Raw genomic sequence first — 22737 nt, forward strand, 5'->3', positions numbered from 1 at the left:
TCAATGCTTAGGATTTATGAACCTACCATTCAAAATACAAAATCCTTAATATCAAGGAAAATATTTTTCACTAAGGGGAATGTTACCTTAAGCAGTTGAAAAATTTGATTATATTTAAATAAAGTTTCCTAATCTATAATCTCAAATCTTTAAAATAAGTATAAACTTTTTTCAGTGAATATAAACCGATCTTTTAGTTTTACTTCTTGAGGCCGTAATTCTTATCCATTTATTGCTGAGTTTTGCACACAAAAACAAAATACAAATCGGCGTCATCACAAAATTAATTGATCCAATTAATCTCTCTACCATGGATCGCATTTGACACGATTTTTGAATGACTTTTCCAAATATATAGGATATACATCAAGTTATTGACCGATATAGATCGTACTTGTCAAGAAGTCAAATAGGGGAATCGGCTTAGTTTATATACCGATTTTGACCATACTCGGCACAGCTGTTGGAAGTCAAAGGAAAAGTTTACTTTACTCCTCCGAATGTTAGCGTTTTTTCGACAGACAGACGGACGGACATGACTTAATCGGCTAAGAATGTCAAGACGAACAAGCATATGTTTTCGTTTTTGGGTCTCAGATGAATACTATGATGTGTGTAGCGTTTATAACGATAATTGAAAAATTTGGTTAAAAATCGATTTAAGTAAATAAAAAAAATAATTTTTGAAATTTCTAATTAATTTTTAAATTGATCAATTTTCGACAAACAAAAATTTAATTTTTAATAAACAGTTGAACAATTATCTTTTAGTTAACGAAATAATTTACGATTTAGGTATTCAGTTGCTACTTTTAATTACAATTGACAGTGCTAAAACCAGCTATTCCCGAGAAGTGTTGCCACTGCACAAAACATTTTTCTAACACAAATTTTCGTCAAAACTTCACTTTATAGGGCGCACTTCCGATTTCGCTGAAATTTGGTGTATAGACGTGGCTTGACCTTAGCGAAGAAAGTGATTTTGTGCCGATCCGCCTACTTAACAATGAGATACTGTATCTCACTTTGGGTTTTACAAAAAACTTAACTAAGTTATAATTCCATTTACCAGAGAAGGATAAAGAAGGGTTCTTTTACATCATGCGTGCAAATAATTGACCGTTATTTTCTAGAAAGAGGGATCTTTGTTATGTGGTTGCAGCATTTTAAACTTTATGATATATGTAAAATATATTAAAAGATTTCATCATGTTTTTTTTAGAGAAATCAAAAATATCATGATGTTACTAGGATAACACAATTTTTTATTGAAAAGTAGTATCAATTATAATTCATCCGGTTTATTACGATTACTTTCAAAATCTATCAAAATGAATTTTGTTGGTCCATCCAACCAAATTCTATAATATTTCAATCCATCCTATCAAATTTGGTAGCAAATGCCCAAAACGGCATCATTGTTCCCCAGGCAAAAGTCTCAAAGAAAATCTCATATTAAACAAGTAAAAACGCGATAAGTTCGGCCGAGCCGAATGTTATATACCTGGCACCATTGACACGTTCTTCGAATGGTTTTTACATATATACATACACGCAAAATATAAAACGTTTCGGACTTTTTTACGACAAACGAAATCCTTTTATCACAAAGTTTTCTTTTATTGTAACCGGGTAACATTTAGCTTCAAAAATCAAACGTTAGCCATAAACGTAGCATTGTAACTGACATTGTTTATTGTAAACTCTTAAGCAGCTTCGCCTACGGCAAAAGGACCTTTCTTTTGTTGTAAAACCAAAAAATCTTTTATTGAAAATGTGCTTAGATAGTCGCAAACGATTATTCGTGTACCGGACCAGTTATTATTCTCTTGTGCCTCTCCTGAAAAGAGAAAGAGTGAGTAATTAAGTGTATAAACCAGTGGTTGGCAAAATTACTTACATCGTTGCACTTTACTTTATACGTATACAAGATATCCCAAGCAGGTCCGTGGGCGTGCAAATAATTGAAATTGTGTGCACGTCACTGATATAGACACATTGTCACATACAACATTTGTTCCCTTTGTTCCGCAGTTAGAAATTGATCAGCTCGGTCGCGTGCGGATGGTAAACTCGGAAAGTGACAATTTTTAAATTTTCGCTTAAATCCAAAAACTCTGGTATGTCCAATGACAAAAATCATTTGTGCAACACACAAATGGCTGCAAGGTAAAAAGAAACACAATAAGTATTTCTAAGGCATATACATTATTTGGTAAAAGTTAAGCAATAAAGAAATATCCATCCTGAAGTATGTATTCAAATGTGCGAAAACAACAAATTCCATAAGTAATTCTTTGTTTCGTTTATAGCATAGCGAATACAGCAGACCATAATACAAAACCATAATGGAATTGTGCGAAAATGGAAGGCTTTTAATATATTTTATTTTATAACACAACAAATCAATGATGACTATGCTTGGTACAGTTATGGGAAATCAAAACAAAACACCTTGTGCATAATTTCATCTAAGTCGGATAAGATTTGTGCCTTCTAGAGTCAAAAGAAGTCAATTATGAAAATCGGTTTATCAGATTATGAACCATTCTTAGCGCAGTTATTGGAAGTAAAAGCAAAAAAACCTCATGCTATATTTCAGCCATGTCGAATAAGATTTGCCTCTTGAGGGCGCAAATCTTACTCGACTCAAGATCAAGATCCGAGTTCGGCTTGAATGGGAGCTATATCAAGCAATGAACCAATTTGAACCAAACTTAGTAAAGTTATTGGAAGTCAAAACGAAATACTTCATGTCAAATTTCAACCAAATCGGATTAGAATTGGGCCCTCTAGAGGCTCAAAAAGTCAAGATCCAAAATCGATTTGTATGGCAGCTATATCAGGATATGAACTGATTTGGACTATACATGGCTCAGTTCAGTTAGAAATCGAAACAAAATTTCAGCCAAGTCGGATAAGATTCGGAAACTCTATACTATAAGTCGGGATTTATCAAAAATTCAAGACTGAAAAGAAATTTAATCGAAATCGGGTAATAAAATAAACTTTTAGGGGCTTAAGAACCAAAATTGTTCTATATGGTTCCTATATTCAAACATGATCTGATCTAGACCATATCCGGTTCGAATAGTGGGGGTAATAAATTCGCCTTTTAAGGGCTAAAGACCCTAAATCGGCAGATCGGTCTTTAAGCCAGTAATATTGACATATTGTTCGATATGGACCATATTCAGCTCGCACAACGAGAGGCCTACTTACACACACTATTCTAAATTTCAGCGAAATCGGGTAATAATTGCAGCTTTTATAGTCTTAAAACCCTGAATCGGCAGATCATGGACAATATTCGGTTTGCATATCGGTGAGTCTTGTACAACTCACTTTTCTAAATTTTAACGACATCGGACAAATAATATAATCCGATCTAGACCATATTCAATTCAGATAAAATAAGCATAGTCCTATTAATTATTTAAAAATCAGCGAAATCGGACAATATATGCGGCTTTTGTGGGCTTAAGATCCTAAATTGACAGAGTGGTCTATATGACAACTGTGTCCACATATGATCCGATTTGGCCTTTTCAAGAACTTAACCTGCGTATTAAAGAAATACATATCTGTGCAAAGTTTTGAAGGCTGTAGAGTGATTACAAGTGACGGACGGCTAGACGGATCGTCTTAGAATTTTGCAACGATCAGAAATATATATACTTTGTAGTGTCGGAAGTGGACATTTCGAAAGACTAAATGGATATATAGGATAGATATCCAATGGTAACAAGTAAATCAAATGGGATAAAACTTAAGGCTTCTAGAGTCTTTTAAAATGACGTCTTGTTTATTTGGGAGCTATAACCAAATTTGAACCCATACTCCCTTTTTGCAATCCCCAGCGACCCACAAATACGAAGTAACTTTGCAAAAATTTCAAGCGTTTTCCTTCAATCATACAAATAAAATAATACGGAACTCATAGCTCTATTTTAGAAAACAGTTGTATGCTCTAAAGCGAACAGACACCACACGAATGGACATGCGAATTTGACTCAAGTGCTTCGAATTTTGAAAATTGACATCACAAAAGTATGTACCTCGTATTTACACTTCTGATTCGTTCAATATTTGTGTAACCTTCAAAAGTCGATATTTTCCCATATTTTTTGTCGAATAGTTGGGAGACAGGATAGTCACAGAAAGTCTGGATAATCCCGACCATCTGGCAAGCCTAATTCCAACCCGACCTACACTAATAGGAAGTATTTGCGCTAAATTTGAAGCGCCTACCCTTACCCCTTCTAGAGTTAGTGTACTTTCGACAAACAGCCAGACGGACATGGGAAAATCGGTTTGGAATGTCAAGAGGATCAAGAGTATATGTGTATAATTTGCTGGATCTCAGATTAATATTTTTATGTTTAACAAACGGAATGACTTAATTTCTATACACCCAACCTATGGTAGGGGGTATAGAAGAGAATTTTCAGAACGGACCGTATGAAAGTATATTTCAGTTTGATTAAACTAAAATTCATCAATAATTATGCAGCATATATACAAACGAAATATGTATGAATACGTGCATACCCGTATGTCAATATGAATATTGCAGAAATTCCATTGCACAAAGCATTTCGCACTGATGACAAATAATCGTTTATTAATGTATGCGTGCCTATTTATTTCTTCATTCGCTTGAGACTTTTTATCGTTGGAGTTTAAAGTCCATTCGGCGATATTTTATTGAATGCATTTTTATGACAAAAAAATGGCAAAGCATACTTTTAGGATTCCCTGCTTAAAAGCGTGCCACACATAGCTTCTTAAAAGCAAAATTGACTTGAGCAATTTTAGCAGAGGATCGACAACTATGAATGTTAGAAATGATGTGGAATGGTTCATTAAAATGCAATAAATCTTGTTTTTTTTTTATTGTCTCAACTTTTATTCTGTTTACCGGAAATCGGCGAAAACCAGCACAGCAAATGACAGTAAATTCGAATGTAATGAAAGTGTACTTGAATTTGAAGTTTAGTATGTTAATTACGCTCAAATAAATAGCTGAAGCTATTAAATTGAATTGCAGCAAGTGCGCAACTGTTTGGGCGCTAAGTAGCCCGATTTTTGAGACAATTTATGACATCTTCTAGACAGAGTAAGTTTTGTTTAATTGATGTCTGGCCGTTTTTTATGTGACTTGGAAAAGATTGAGCTGTGCGATTATTCGATGACAGCGACAGGTTGCAATTGCCTCTTATCTATTTCATTACTAAGCTGATTTGACCAATGCATCATATATGAGTTATTGACTGTTTTCTATTCCGTTGTAATTTATTGTATTCATTTCCATCTCAAATATGCTACAGAGCACTATAATGTTTAGGTCATGGTCATAGAGATGATATAATTTAAATTTGTTAGTTGCATTCGGCTACTGCACCTAGCTTTATGATTTCAAGAATACAAGATACACTTATTCTCAAGGAGGTAAAGTATGGTCATCACGTTGAGGGCCGATTAACCGGGCACATTGAATGATTTCATAAAGAATCTTGGAACAGCAACTTTGAGGCTGTCAAGTATTATTTATATCCATATTCAAACAAAAATCAATGCAGCTTTAAAGTTTATTGGTTTATTTGATAGACTTCCTTCATATCATTATTGGTTCGGTCCTTTTGCCCTATATCATTTATAGGCAAACAAAAGATAATGGATAAGAATTGCTATGCTATTGGAGCTATAACACGTTATGAATAGAGATGGGTTTCTACCGGGTAAATGCCCAACGCTTGATTACTTATTGGGTAAATACCCAATAAATACCTTTTTTGAGAATTTATAATTTTGCCGATATCTTGGACATACAAATATTTTGCTAACAATTTTTGATGATTTCGTATCCTTTGTATATAAACCTGATCTTCTGATCTCATAAAATCGGATTTTAGTTATATATAGCCGCGATATAGACCGATCTCCAGACTTAAAGTCTTGAGGCAATTATTTGATCATTTTCATCCGTTGAATATCATTCTGTTGAATATCATTCTGTTGAATATCGTCAAGTTCAGACCATATTTGGATATAGGAGCCTTATAGACCTATCTGCCGATATGGATTATTGAGCTTTATAGGCTCATTACACTATATCGGGAGACCGGTCTATATGGTAGCTATATCCAAACATGGTCCGATCTGGACCATATTTGATAGGAAGGGGTAGGGGTCTACCAGAACTTACTGCGTCAGATTCATCGAAATCGGATGAAAAATTACCAATTTATTGCCTCAAGACTTTAAGTCTGTAGATCGGTCTATATAGCGGATAAGAATCGGGATATCTGTTTACATGGGAGCTATATCAGGCTATGGATCGATTCAGACTATATTTAATACGTATGTTTAAGGTCATAAAAGAATTCGTTGTACAAAATTGCAGCCGCGTCGAATATGAACTGCTCCCACTAATGGCTCCAAAAGTATAATCAGGAGATCGGTTTATACGGGAGCTTTATCAGGTAATAAACCGATTTGGAGCATACCTGGCACAGTTAGTGGTAAAAACCAAACCCTTCGTGCAAAATTTGAGCCAAATCGGATAGTAATTGCGCCCTCTAGCGGCTGAAGATCCAGTAACGGTTTATATCACAGCTATATCAAAACATGGTCCGATATAGCCCATTTACAGTCCCAGCCGACCTACACTAATAGGAAGAATTTTTTATGTCACTATAAACATTACAAATGTTGGCTGTATGTCAAAATGTTCTGAGTACCACTATGTTAGAAAATGTCAAACTTTCCATTGGAAATGGAAATTTACACCTGGCAACACTTAGTGTAGCTTAGGCCAGAAACTTATATAGTAGCTCTAGTACTACTGGTAGCTCTAAATGGGCCATATCGGGTCAGATTTAGATATAGCTCCGTATATATTTTGTCCTTCTACTTGACTTCCTTGTCTTTAAAAGCTGCAGAAAATATCCGATTGGGCTACACGTGGTTTTCTGTCAACTCTTCCAAAGATCGTCCAAATCAGTGTATAACCTGATATAGCTCCCATATAAACATATCCCCCAATTTGACTTCTTGATCCCCTAGAAACAGCAACTGTTGGGCAATTTGGCTGATGACATTCAAGGTAAGTATTGTCCAAATCAGTCTATAATCTCATAAAGTCTTCATCGGCCCCTAGAAGCTTCCATTTTTTGCTTGGTTTGGCAGAAATTTGGTACGTAAATCAAAATTATTTTTTAGCAAAATTCATATTGGTGGGTTCCCAATATTCGGCCCCGTCGAACTTAGCACATATGTATGGATGTAATCTAAGTTTCAGAATACATTCACTTTTATTCGATATGACCACTTTTTGACTCGACTATTAATATATAGATAGACCGATCTCTCGATTTATGGTCTTGGGGCCCATAAAAGGCGCATTTATTGTCGGATTTTGCCAAAATTTGGGTCAGTGCGTTGTGTTAGGCCCCTTGATATCTTTCAGTAATTTGGGCCAGATCGGTCCAGATTTCGATATAGTTGCCATATAGACCGATCTCTCGATTTAAGGAGGTCTTGGACCCTTAAAAAGCGCATTTATTGTCTGATATCGCCGAAATTTCGGACAATGAGTTGTGTTGGGCTCTTCGACGTCTTTCTGATATTTGGTCCAGATCATTTCGGATTTGGGTACAGCTGCCATATAGACCGATCTCTCGATTTAAGATTTTGGCCCATAGTTACCAAAAAGACCAATATTTTGTTCTACATAATTGATCATTGACTTTTGCTTATTGAACTACTCAATGTCCGTGCCGAATTTGGTGCAAATCGGACCATATTTCAATATAGTTGCTATGGGGACATAAATTATACATTTTTCACCGGAGCATGATGAAAGGTGGTTTACATATAAACCCGAGATGGTGGGTACTCAAAGTTCGGCCCGGCCGAACTTAACATACATTAAAACAAGTAAAAAGACGTTAAGTTCGACCGGGCCGAACTATGGATACCCACCACCTCGGGTATATATGTAAACCACCTTTCATCAAAATCCGGTGAAAATTGCATATCTTATATCCCATAGCAGTTATATCGAAATATGTTCCGATTTGGACCAAATACTAATAATTACAAGTTATTGTTCAATTGTGTAAAACAAAATATTGGTCTTTCTAGTAGCTATATCTAAAAATAAACCGATCTGAACCAAATACAACATGGATGTCGAAAAGCCTAACATAAGTTACTGTGTCAAATGTCAGTGAAATCGGATTATAAATGCTCCTTTTTTGGGGCCAAGACTTTAAATCGAGATATCGGTCTATATGGCAAATGCAAATTTTTTGCAAATTTTGCCCATGAACATTCCACTAAGGAAAGGGGAAAACTTCTCACATATCAACGAGTGCAGTCCGATTCAAGTTTTAAGCTCAATGATAAGGGGCCTCCTTTTTATAGCCGAGTCCGAACGGCGTGCCGCAGTGTGACACCTTTTTGGAGAGAAGTTCTACATGGCATAGTACCTCACAAATGTTGCCAGCATTAGGAGAGGAAAACCACTGCTGAAAATTTTTCTGATGGTCTCGCCAGGATTCGAACCCAGGCGTTCAGCGTCATAGGCGGACATGCTAACCTCTGCGCTACGGTGGCTTCTATATGGCAGCTATATGCAAATCTTGATCGATCTAGACCAAATTGCAGAAATATGTGGAGGGGCTTAACTTAACTCTCTGTCCCAAATTTCGGCAACATCGGACAATAAATGCGCTATTTATGGCCCCAAAGCCTTACATCGAGAGATCGGTCTATATGGCAGCTATATTCAAGTCAAGACCGAACTGTGCCATATTGCAGAAGTATGTCAAGGGGTTTAACTTAACTCACTGTCCCAAATTTCGGCGACATCGGACAATAAATGCGCCTTTTATGGGCCCAAAACCTTAAATCGAGGGATCGGTCTATATGGCAGCTATATCCAAATCTGATCCGATCTGTGCCATAATGCAGAGGAATGTCAAGGGGCTTAACTTAACTCACTGTCCCAAATTTCGGCTACATCGGACAATAAATGCGTCTTTTATGGCCACAAAACCTAAAACCGGGAGATCGGTCTATATAGCAGCTATATCCAAATCTGATCCAATCTGTGCCATATTGCAGATAATGTCAAGGGGCTTAACCTTACTCACTGTCCCAAAATTCGGCTACATCAGACAATAAATGTGGCTTTTATGGGCCTAAGACCCTAAATCGGCGGATCGGTCTATATCGCAGATATATTCAAATCTGATCCGTTCTGTGCTAAATTAAAGAAAGATTTTGAAGGGCCCAACACAACTAATTGTCCCAAGTTTCAGCAAAATCGGATAATACATGTGGTTTTTATGGGCCTAAGATCCTAAATCGGAGGATCGATCTATATGGCAGTTATAACCAAATCTGGACCAAATTGACGAAGGATGTCGACTGGCCTAACACAACTCACTGTCCCAAATTTCAGCAAAATGAATAATAAATGTGGCTTTTATTGGCCTTAGACCCTAAATCGGCGGATCGGTCTATATGGGGGCTATATCAAGATATAGCCCATCTTCGAACGTAACCTGCTTATGGACAAAAAAATAATCAGTGCAAAGTTTCAGCTCAATATCTCTATTTTTAAAGACTGTAGCGAGATTTCAACAGACAGTCGGACGGACGGACATGTCTAGATCGCCTTAGATTGTTACGCTGATCAAGAATATATATACTTTATAGGATCGGAAATGGATATTTCAATGTGTTGATAACCGAATGACAAAATGAATATACCCCCATCCTTCGGTGGTGGGTATAAAAACTAAACAAACGAAAGTGATTGACCGGACACATAGGTCCAAAGACAACCAATTAATGTCATTCAAGAGCTCAGCAGCGGTAAGCGGTTGCAAACGTAACAACCAAATCCATGTGGTATGGTAGCAGCCAAAATGCACGCTGTTAAGGACGCATGCTCTGATTCGCATATTTGAGTAGGCAAAGGTCGTTCAACAGACCACAAAGTTCAAGCTGATCCTATAGTAATGGATAAAGACCGAGTATCGTCGTGTACCAAAGCCGAATGATATAGCGATGTACCTGCAGTTACAGCTTGAGCTATTCGACTACTGCCTGCAGCAGACACTCGAAACCGCAGTAACGTTTTCGGATGGAATCGGATGGGTGGTATATCAATTTTGTCATTCCGTTTGCAACTCATCGAAATATCCATTTCCGACTTTGCAAATTACACTAATAGAAAAAGACGCAGCAAAATCTTGCACCAATTTTGTCATTATCATACACAGATGTTGTTGCAAATATTGTTAAAAAGCGTCCTCAAAATGTGTATGTATACTAACCCTAAGTTTAAATGACTCTTAAGACGTTTGTAAACATTCGATGGGATGGATGAAACACAGGTTCGGTACTCAGCAGCACATAAAAATTTTTTATATTCTTTAAAAAAAAAAAAACTGTGCCCAGACGTTGTCAGAATGGAGACGGGTGTGTACGCCACATTTATAAAATCTGTTGTTGATATGATCTGATAACACTTTTATGAACGAATGTAGTCACTTTGTCAACGCCATGCTTGATTTTTTCTGTGGGTGTATATCAATTCTTAATCGTCTCCTTCTGTCCGTTTTTCTGTTGTAATCACACTACAGATTTGGTGTTGAAATTCAGATTTGGGGCTGAAATTCGGCACAGATCCGTCTTTCTTCCATATGCAGGTTAAGTTAACGAACTGGTCAAATATGACTATTTTTGGATATAGCTGCCACATAGAACAATTTCTCTAAAGTTTGGAACAGTGAGTGGCACTAGGCTCTCCGATATCCCACCCGACTCTAGTCAAAATTGGACCATATTTAGATAAAGCTGCCATTTCGACTGATATTCCGGTATAGGATCTTAAGCCCATAACGGGCGCATTTATTGTTTGATTTCGTCCAAGTTTGGATCAGTAAGTTGCACTAGGCCTCCGACTAAAGTTATAAAAGAAATTTATATGTGTCGCAGAACGATATCTCTTGTTGAAAAGTCTTACAAAGTTGAGTGATAATATCTTCGGAGACTGGTAGGACTTTATTTAACTACTAGACAAGCTATTTATAATTGTTTTCAGAGAAATTTTACTTTCGGCCAAGATTTTATTTATCAAATTGTTTGCTCAAGTCAGAACAACAACAATTTGTTTGTCTTCGGTAAATGTTGATTACCTTAATGTGCGCTTATAAAACAATAATTTTTATAGATATGTTGTTTGTTTTTCATTTTTTTTTTTGTCGATAACTGAAACAATTGTCAACTGACTTGTTCACACAACTACAGCCACTTTGTGTCAACCAGTGTGTCAGCAGCCTGCCAGCTCGAGGCGGAAGAGCGTTGGCTTGTTTACTTTGTAACAAGCACTTCAAGCCTGGCTAGTGTTATGTACGTCCATTGTTTGTTTTGCATGGCGTTTGTTTGGGAACTACTTCAACGCAGCTCTCGCCAAAACGTGCAGCGCGCGCAGCCGCAACCGTAACCGATACAGATGCTTTTCTAGGGAGTAGAGAAGGAAGGCTGCGGTTCACATCAGCCACCTCTACGGCTGTAAAACAGCTGTCAACTTAAAGCTCGCTCAACCGATCGATCGATCTATCGATTGTTTGTTACGCCGCTCGCAGTTTTTAGTTTTGGTTTTTTGCAAGTTCTTGTCTGGCGTACAAACATTTTCGTATCGTAAACTGGAATCATATCCCCCAAGTGCAGCCACCATCAACACTTGATATCGAGAAGGGGTATCTAAATGCTCGACTGTGCGTTGGATCGTCTGTCCACTTATTCATAGTTGTATTGGTGTTGGCGTTTTTTTTTTTTGTCTAGTTAGCCTCGCTTTTAGCCACATATAAATAAGGAACATTTATTGTCTCACAGATTTACTAGTTTCATGTTCTAAACACCAGTTGGGTGAACGCATTAACACCACTTGTTCGAATATTTTTTTATAAAATATATCCGAAAGCATTGTCTGACACGCGATATTCCATATCAACATTACCGTTTAAGTTCAATGGAAAAAATGCCAAAATATATTTCAAGCAAAAATGAACGAGTTTAAGTTTTGACGCCATTAAGTGTGTCTTGAGGTTAATTCCTCGGAAGTGTTTCAGTTAAATAAAACAGAAAAAAAAAAAAAATAAAACAAGAAAGTGTTGAGGAGTGATGAATTTACCAAACAATCAAATGTCCACAAACATTCCAACAGTGAATATGTGAATGAATCGATGGAGCCATCCCGATATCCAATATTCCAAAATTTAATGTCCTTCCCTCAAAAATAATCACCATAGTGTCCTGCATAGTAAAGCGCTTAACCAATGTACACGTCAAAAATATGGTAAATGATTATCGTAGACTTTAATGTGTACGCATAAGAACATTAATCCCAGTGTATTAATTTAAAAAAACTTTGCTGATATGATAAAGATATGCTTTATCAAAGTGATCATGGACTTTTTTGGTTAAATAGCTAATATTTAAAAAAAATATCATATTATAAAGTACCTCAATTTTTCCAACAAGTAAAACGATAATCGCTTTTTTTGTGAATATCAAAACCAAGACAGTGACGCAAAGGCCTGTGTAATTGATAAAAATAAAATCTGTTGTAATGAAATCAAATTATTTCCATCGGACAATAAAATTTGCACAAATACTTAACAATCCCAATATTAAAACTGTTTATTACTAGCCATTGTAAAAGAAATATATTGTTATCCCGCTAAGGCCCCAATAGTCGTCGATTTGTTTCAATCGCTACACCTCAAATATTGAATTAAGGCTTCATACACTGTGTAACTGACACAAAGTGTTGCCAATTCAAGGACCACATTTGTTTGTGTGAACATATTTTTTATTGATTCAAATGACGAATGTGTGTGTAAGTAATCTAAATTTCAGAATCCATTCACTTTTGCTCAATATGACCACCTTTTGCCTTCACTATTACTCTGAGTCGGTCAAAAAACTGATTGCGAGCTGCACGAATGTAATCTTCTTCATACTGGCATATTTTGTAGTCCCTACATTGCTCGCTAAATCGGCTGAAAAAGGAAAGCCCATCGGTTTGGCATCTGGCGAATTTGAAATGCCACTGTATGGACGACATGAAATGCGAAACATAATCTTTTAGTCATTCTTGGTTTACACCTGCTTTATGTGGAAGTGTCGAGTCTTGTAGGTAGTCAATGGTCTACCGACCGAAATGTTTGGGTGCCAATGGGTTCAAAGCAGTTTCCAAGAAGTTTTCCCGATAAAATCGCATTTATGTTGACGCCAGGCTCGATGAAAATGATTGCATCGGGGAACACAACTGTCCTTACCTTCACTTGACATGGAAAATAGGTTCGGGTAGCTGCACGTTGGCTAAAATTCACGTAAGTGCGCCCGGTTAAGTAAACATCATCATTTTGGAAGTTTACGAATTTTTCAATTGGGAAGTTTTTCTCATCAGAGAACACGATATTCGAAAATGTACCACATTCGTGCAAGCGCAGCACCTCCTTGCCCCTTCAAGCCGACTTTTTTTGCTTTAGTACAAGATCGTGTGCCAATATATTGAGCTCGTTTTTCAATATACGTTGTATTCTTTCAAGGTATGTTTTCAGATCTTTAGCTATTTGATTGCCACCACGTGGTGGATTTCATTCCATTCGTGCCTTCACTCGTCGAACCATTTCAGGTGTTGTTGTAGGTTTTTGTGGACCACCACCATATCTTTTAGCAACGCAACCAGTGTGATTATACCGATTTCTGGTGCGACGTAGAAACATTTTGTTTACTTTTTGTTGTTTGAGTGCGCCAACCAGTGCGAATTTGGTTACACTTCGTGCCAGTTAACCTGTTCACGAACTACTAATTATGGTAGCTTTTTAAAGCAAAGCAACCTCCTCGGATGAGAAAAGCTGTCTGCTTGAAATGTACCATAAATGCTTCTTATCACGTTTGAGGATTGGAAAATTGGCTGATCGGTTCTGTGATATCCCAGTCGCCGTCACTATCGAATACCAACAGTTGTTCTTTCTATATCCTTAGCACACTATCTGTATTTGTTACAAGATTTCCTTCTTTGTCTGTGCGAAAGCCATCGGTTTGATGATGCTATTTCTAATAGCAAATTAGTAACTTGAACATTCCCGTAAGGAACAGGGGTAAACTTCTCACATATCAATAAATGTTGTTCAATGATAGGTGACCTCCTTTTTATAGACGGGTCTGAACGGCGTGCCTCAGAGCGACACCTCTTTGGGAGAAGTTTTTATATGGCATTGCACCTCACAAATGTCCCCAGTATAAGGTAGGGATAACCACCACTGAAAGTTTTTTTCCGATGCTCTCGCCAGGATTCGAACCCAGGCGTTCTGCGTCATAGACAGACATGGCAACTTCTGCGCTACAGTGGCCTCCGATGATAAATTTGATAACAACTCCCGGACTTCATTCAGACTCCTGAATACCTTGATTCGCTCACACTTGCTTCTTCATTCAAAATACACCCAAAGAAAATTTGATATCAAACATGCTCATTTCAATACCCATCGGTATTGATAGTAAAGCAACATCGTATGGTAACAAAGCAATAGCGCATGGTATGAAGGAAATATAAAATGATTGATACCATTTGGTACTAACTTTATTACAGCACTTGTATTGGTTTCAATACCATTCTGTTACTGGTTTATATACCAAACCGTTATCGTTTTTAGCACCAAACCATTATTGAATATTCCAATCCCTAATGAATTATAATTGAATACCATTGAGAATAATCAAAAACTTATTTTATTTCGATTAATTATGTTAAAATTACAAAATAATAATAATTGAATAACAACACATACTTGCTCAACTTTTAGACGTTCTCTGCTATGCTATTCTTTGAATATAAAGCATTGAATATGATCTGGAGCTGGAAGATGTTCGAAAAATTGCAAAAAATTTATTTTACAATGTAACCAACTTCGATTCGATTGTACTCAGTAATTGATTCCATATCCATTAATTCCCAGAAGTGGATTTAATATGAATATACCAACACAGCACCATTTAACACACATAAGACTTTATAACGACCAAAGGGTTTGTAATATATCTAGTTTTACCGCTGTCGAGTATTTGAACACGTTTTTACGCACACAAATAGTTTAAAACATTTTTTAAATTAATACAAATATTTTATAATGGTTTCAACATTTTAAGTACAAAGCCAAACAACACTTTGCCGCTGTGGCAAGTATACAAATTTAACGCCGTCAATTCTTTATTGCCACCTTTGTCTGGTATTAAATTAAAATCAAATGGTATTGAAAACATTTTCCATTAATACCAGACGGTATTGGCAAAGTACGGTCCTTATTCTATCAGTGCAGACGTGTTCCTTTTCTGCTTTGTCTCAATATCCTTTCTTTGACGATTCAAATCATACGTTGCTCTATACAAGAAGGTGCGAAACTTTGCTGAGGATGATCCAAATCGACATTTGCTCGGTCGTACACGCTAGAAAATTTTCTACCATCAATCATATCGTGGTGAAGTTTGTTTATGACTTCTTGATACGATATTGAAATCTAGTACTATTAAATATTACGTTTTTTGCCACGGTGAAGTCTGTTATCCTCAATCCATAATTGGACGGTCAAGTCCAATTTTCCGATCGTTGGATCCTAGAACGATTTCCATGTCATGGTGGGAGCAACTGTGATATGTGTCTGATTATCCATCCTGCAAGGCGTGAATGCGGCTTTTTACTTTTTTAATGCATTTAATACTACAACCATCCAGCGTGCATTCTAGCCTTCTCTGCCGAGAGTTGGGACAATTCGGCTGCAGATTCACAAATCATTGTCTTTTAATCATTTAAGGATGTCTCATATGTCTCCATTAGAGGGGTTCCATTTTTTCGCTTTCTTCGTTTTTTTATGAATTATATTCTGGAGTCCACCGTAGCGCAGACGTTGAACGCCTGGGCTGGAACCTTGGTGAGAACATCACAAAAAATGTTCATCAGTGGTTTTCCCCTCCTTATGCGCTGGCAACATTTATGAGGTACTATGCCATGTAAAAACTTCTCAAAGAGGTGTCGCACTGAGTCCGCGCTATAATAAGGAGGTCCCTTATCATTGAGCTTAAACTTGAATCGGACAGCACTCGTTGATGTGTGAGAAGTTATTTTAATAGTTAAAGAACTTTAACAAGTGGAAAGGTATTAAAATCGGCCAGCCCAAACTTTAGATACCTACCACCTCGAATATGTATATTAACCACATTTCGTAATAGTACGGTGAAAAATGCATCATTGGTGAACTCGTAGCAGCTAAATCTAAATATAGTTCGATCCCCACCATATTCACGTCTATCAAAACCCTCTGTACTAAATTCATCGGTAAAAAAATTCATCTTATATGGGTCTAAGAACTTAAATCGGGAGATCGGTATATAAATATGGCAGCTATATCATAATATAGTACGATTTGAGAGATCGGTCTATATCTAAATATAGACCGATCAGGGCCGTATTGAACTCGAATGTCGAAGAGCCTAACACAGCCCAATGTGTAAAATTTCGGCGAAATCGAGTAATTTACGTGTTTTTATGGTCAAAAAAACTAAAATTGGGAGATCAGTATATATGATCTCCCAATCTTAATATAGCCCAATCTTAACCATACTCAGTATGAAAGTCGAAGGACCGAACGCAACTCATTGTGCACGAAATTGGTAACTTAATTCACCTTTTAAGTGGCTAAAGCCTTAAGACGGCAGATCGATATATAATCGGCCTGGACTTTGCCAAGTCAATGCCAATTACCATGGACTACAAGTTATAATATTAGTTGTAAGATTATTCTATATAGAGTTGTCGAGTTCACGAAAGAACTAGATCCATCGAAAAGCTTGCTGAAACAAACGAACCGAAATAGTCATTATTTTTCGCTCACTTCACTTCAGAGGCCCCAGTGCGGCGGCAGACAGTATCAGACAAAAATTTCAGAGGTGGCGTTCTTCCCACTTATCCTGGTGACATTTGTAAAGTACTAAACTTCTCTTCAAGTTGGTGTCGCTCTGCGACACGCAATTCTTACTTGCCAATAAACAGGAGGTCCCTCATCATTAAGCTTAAAATGGATTCGGACAGCACTTTTTGATATGTTCTTTTTCCCCGTTGAAATGTTCATGGGCAAATTTGCATTTGCTAGCTTCATTTTAGAGCGCACAACAAGCCGACTGCTGGACTACTGTATAGAGGTATCCGTTTAGTGACGCCTTCGGCCATGATCACTATAAAACCTTGTTATACGCATGTACCCCAAAACTTGACGAATATACATATTTAGGGAAATATATGAGAAAAATCTAAATACTGTGCGACTTGTTTGTTGACCACTCAATATGCAGCAGCCCTACGTAGGTCCGTATAGTCTTCTAGTCATTCCGAAGATAATACATATGTATGTCCTCACATCATACTTCTAATTGCTTTCTTTACAACAATCCTCTTGTAAATCGTGCTAATTTGTGCAAATTTTTAGCAGAATTAGTAGGAGTCGGCATCTAAAGTTGCGTTTCTACCTGTTTTAATAAAATAAACTTGTTAGAAATAATTGTGGTACTTAAATTAACATTTAATAAAACAAATCTTAGAAAACATAAATTTCGACAAAACCCCTTGAACCCCTCCCTAAGTGCACAAAATTTAACCAAACCCTCGAATGATTTGCGATCTTCAAATAATAAATTTAATTTTAAAATACAATATGAATATTAATTTAAAATAAACGTCTAAAAAATAAAACAAAAATCAGTTTCCAAGTGTTTTGAAATTCTGCTAAGCTTATATTCAACATAAAAAATGCAATCTCACCAAGACTACTTCGGTTCGAACATGTCGAAGTCCCGTGGTCATCGTCGCTCCGAAACCTTGGGTAAGGCAATGCCCGTTACCTCGTTGCTGTTGAACTATACGCCATCGTCGCTACAGCATTCTGAAAATATACGCAGTGATGCAGGAGGTAAGATGTCAGAGATGGATGGATCCGTATCACCCACACAAAGAGAAAGACCTCCGTTACTTTTCCCGATAGATGATTTCTCACCCAGGTCAGACGGAGTTAACGATACTAAAACGGATCACGATACCGACGATGATCTGGATGCATTGGAGCAAGACTATGAAATTCTTATTTCCGAATGCAGCAGCAGTTATGCAAGTAGCCAGCAGGATGATGGCGATCGTCGCAAATCGAATTCGGACGAATACATTTCTTTGGTGGGTAATTCGACTTTTTATACTCCCTGTCAGACATGTGTTGGTTCAGCACCCAGCGATTTGGCCGCTCGGCCATTGGCTATCAATGAAATGTGCCGTCGCTTATGCACAGATGAATGTCGTTTGCGTTTAAGTTTGGCTGGATTGCTTCCAAAATCTGAGGTGGCTAACGAAAATCGAAAAATACTGCAAGACTATGTTCAAAGTTCACTCCTAGACACACCCCCAAAATTGCCACCAAGGCCTCAGAAGTCGATGGAAACGAAAGTGCCGCCCAGACCTCCGAAAGCTACCGATGACCAAGTTCCGCCACAATTACCCAAACGACCTATGCCAGCCTCCGTGGCTATTCAGAGGAAACAATTTTTAAGAGATATCCTCGTGCAAAACAGCAATTACCCGGAATTGCTAAGCAGCGATGAGGAGGGAAGCGATGATGTAGTCGGTGCTAGTGCTGCATCCACAAAGCGACGACCAGCCAAAGAATTATTGGAAATTGTGGCCAGCATCGTGGTGCCACCACCAACTCCTTCCGTTTCGCCATTGCCAAGTGCTGAGTCGGTCGCTAACATCAAAGACCCGCCACCAAACGAAAGGATCAGTGAAACAACTATCCGCCCCATTGTTGATCCCCATGAGTTGGCCATGCTCAAGGATTTTCGTGAGAAATTCGAAATAGCGGAAGCACTTGCCAAGACCTCGGCAATGACCTCAACGACACAAATTAAACAACGTCTGGCTGCTAGAAAACGGGAAATCGAATTGGATAATGCTAATGTCATTTCGTCTGCCGATGAACATGAGCATAAAACCACCAACAAAAACGACAACGCCGACGAACCTGCATCGAACACCAGTTTCGGTGGAGGCACTAAAACTGGTCTCACGCCGCAACAGTCACTCCAACAAGGTGCGCCCGCCAACGATGCCGTTACAAAAGCAACAGCAGCAGCAGCAACAACCGTCAATGGCCTGACTCAAAGCAACCCAGACATTGGGTCGACTGTCTATCATGATGACTATGAGCCTCCACGCGAACTGCTGTTGTATCTTGTAAGGTAATTTAATCACCAAATCATTGAACAGCAACTCCATTTTAAATCAATGTAACCATAAATCGTTTAAAAAGATATAATTTTTGAAAGTGGGCAATGGTTTCGTCTCGAACGTAAACGATATGATTCAGCAGAAACCGTTTTAGATGAAATAGTAAAAAAAATATTAAAACTTTTTATAGATGAAAGGATTACAAAATAGTTAAATATAATTACATTTTATTAAACACTAAAAACAAAAATAACAAATGAACAATTTCAACACTGTCCATGTTTTTTTGTCGCTCTTTCTTAAGCCTCGAGATATAAGTTTATAGGAGAACTCCCTAATTTACCTAAAATTTTTATTGCGATCCAGAGTTGCTTTGTACGGTGTCTGTCTTAAACAAATATATATTGGTTTGACAATTTAATTGAATAAGTAATTAAAACCGCCTCCTATATTGGTGCTTATGAACAGTTACATTTTAATCTAATCAAATAAAACAAAAAAAGTCGGTAATGTTCGACTATATTAAAACCTACACCACGCAGTGTACTGAAAACTATTTTTTCTAATAAATCTAATCCGATTTTAATACAACTTTGTGCACTATATCAGATTTTGATGACATTTTGCACACATGTCTAAATCTAAACACACATGTCGAGGCGTCAACTAAAACACCTCATGAAAAACTTTGAAAGGATTGTAAAATATTTGACTTTTCCAACCATATAAGCGCTTATCTGTTGAAAGATATACAGAGAGCATTCAAAGTGTGTCAACACCCGTAAAATATTGGCTTTTGTAAAATCATTGCAAGAATTAACAAAAGACATGATAATTTTAAATTTAGAGTGACGTTTTTATATTAAATTCGTACTCTACTCTTAAATACCTTTCATTTGATATCCATTTGCAATAATGTCATTTGTGAACCGAAGTTATTACAGTTTGAACATATATGCTCAAAATGTAATACGGATTGTTTAATAACCTATCTGAGAACATCCGGCGGGGTCCATTAAAATTAGTTCAGAATTATTGTAGATATAGCTCCCACTTTGTACCTATAGGGTAGGTGTAGGGTATTATAAAGTCGGCACCGCCCGACTTTTGCCTTCCCTTACTGGTTATATAATAGAAGATTTCAGGTGCTTACCATACTTTCTATTTACATATCATATCATATCATATTGTCATTATTGGGCTACATGTCAACTTAGGTATAAGATGGAGTCTCAGCCACTTGTTAAATGTTTAAATGTTACGTTCGTACTTTACTCCTTAAACCCTTTCGGCAACAATGTCCTTTCGAGCAGGTTTGGAGGCCCTTGAGATTGTTGGCCCAAATTTTCGATGTCCAATTCCTACTCTATCCTCAAATACCTTGAATTTGAGCCCCATATTGACATATAAAGCATAGTGACATATAAAAAGGATGACCCCCAAACACTTGACGTTATACTTTAATGTCAGATTCGTTCTGTTATCCATTCGAGACCACATATTACCAGATCGTGCTACATGCTGCTTTGTGTTGTTCAGTGGCAGGGCAATCACTCACACAACCCCCTTCTGATATTGAATTGAAATATGAAGCCCAATATTTTCATCACATGATCATGTGAAACTATCTGGATACTATCTTGTTTTAACTCTCCGCCAACTATTTAATTTACAAAGTGCACAGTGTGGCCACACAATTAGTTACTTTGATTCCTTTTAATGTTGACTTCGGTGTTTAAATAAGTGGGTTGCCAAAGTTGTATTTAACCGTTGAGAACATATTAAATCGCAGAGGTCATTGTCCATAGCCGAATCCAAAGCTACTGACTAACCTTCATGACATCCTGTTTTAGCATACTCTTTCTCTCGCACATACCAGTCACCTCTCGCACTCTCAACATTAATACTCCTACCTTTGGCTTTGCATTCACACATATAACGGATGCTAAATTAAAAAGCAACAACATTTTACCGTGTTTCTGGTTCTTCTCCTTTTATTGAAAATTAATTCACAATTTTCTATTATTTTCTTTTCGGAAAATAAATTTTCATATATATTTTGCACATCTCTGGAAAAACATTCAGCGTTTAACCGTAATATGTACCACAAACTCGCCTTTATTACTCAGCCGTTTGATAATATAATATTCACATCTCTGGAAAAATATCTTTCAATTCATGCCAATTTAAATTTATTCAGCGGTTTGTCTATATGTACCACAAACTAGCTTTTATAAAACCCACCTACTGCATATGACCTGTAGTTATATTTAAAATTGTTTGTCTTGTTGTGCAAGCTAGCAAAACATTCAAATAATAACAAAAACGCAAATATCTCGCACGCCGATCCTTAAGAAATTTGCTGACCTACATGCCAAGTAGGGCCGCGCACATCACACCACCACAACACCATCGCCTTAATAGTGATGCTCTTTCTCTCGCACCATTTGTTTCTCTTACTCTCATCACTAATACTTCCACCTATGGCGTTGCATTAACCCCCCCCATGACTAATGCTTTAGAAAAAACCCAACAACAATTTGCTGTGCTTATGCTTCTTCTTCTTTTATTGAAACTTAATTCCTAATTTTCGTGTCTTTTCTTTGCGAAAAATTACTTTTCATATGTATTCGTCGCTTCTCTGGAAAAATATCTTTCGATTGATGTCAATTTCATTAAAATCCATTCAACCGTTTAGCCGTAATATGCACCTCAAAATCGTTCTTAACCCTTGGCCGTTTAATAATAAGATGTATATTAAAATATGCCAGAATATTGAAAATAAATGCCTTGTAAAAACAACTTCCCTTCTCTCTTGTTTTTTAGTGTCTTTTAACAAACTAGACCTTGCATGTTTCCAAAGTCATTCTTAATCATAAAATATGATCGCTGCATATTAACCATAAAGACTAATCTGAAATAATTATTTGATAGCAACAGATAATTTCGCTGAGTGTTTTTGCAGAAATTATGCGTACACCCAAACGCATGTTCATTCGTTGCTATCTGAACCAGGGCTGCGGAATCGACCAGAAACGTGTTTTTGAGGCCGGAGTTGGACTATTAAGCCGGAGTCGGAGTTTGGTTCGGAGTTGAGCCCTCTCCGATTCCGGCTTAATACTCCGACTCTGACCCGGGGTCGAAGTCGAGGGCTAGACTCCGCAGCCCTGGTCTGAACAACGACTTATATAAAGAGTATAAGTATACGTGTGAATGGAGCATGAACTCTAGCGTAACGAAAATTTTCATTTTGGTCACCACTGCTCTACAGCCATTTTAGCGCACATCAGCTGAGATATATATGTACATACGGGAGCCATATCTAAATCGATTTTAATGAAATTTTGCACATTGGTTAAGGGAGTTGAAGTTTCCAGGCATTA

At 37.2% G+C, this 22737-nt stretch overlaps 1 protein-coding gene across 4 annotated transcripts in view; it reads left to right on the forward strand.

Moving 5' to 3' along the window:
- The window catches only part of LOC106092025 (nocturnin), a 140325-nt gene that overhangs the window by 55926 nt on the left and 61662 nt on the right, over window positions 1-22737 (forward strand). Inside the window, exons 1-2 of one of the 4 annotated variants that reach the window (XM_013258764.2) lie at window positions 12187-12379; window positions 17683-19365. The exons of the other annotated variants lie outside the window; for them this stretch is intronic. Of the exons in view, the coding sequence (XP_013114218.2) occupies window positions 17891-19365 (1475 nt within the window). The 5' untranslated portion in view covers window positions 12187-12379; window positions 17683-17890. Of the gene's footprint in view, window positions 1-12186; window positions 12380-17682; window positions 19366-22737 lie in introns of those variants that run through there. 4 annotated transcript variants of the gene reach the window in all.

This window comes from Stomoxys calcitrans, chromosome 1, assembly GCF_963082655.1.
Source record: "Stomoxys calcitrans chromosome 1, idStoCalc2.1, whole genome shotgun sequence".
NCBI lineage: Eukaryota > Metazoa > Arthropoda > Insecta > Diptera > Muscidae > Stomoxys > Stomoxys calcitrans.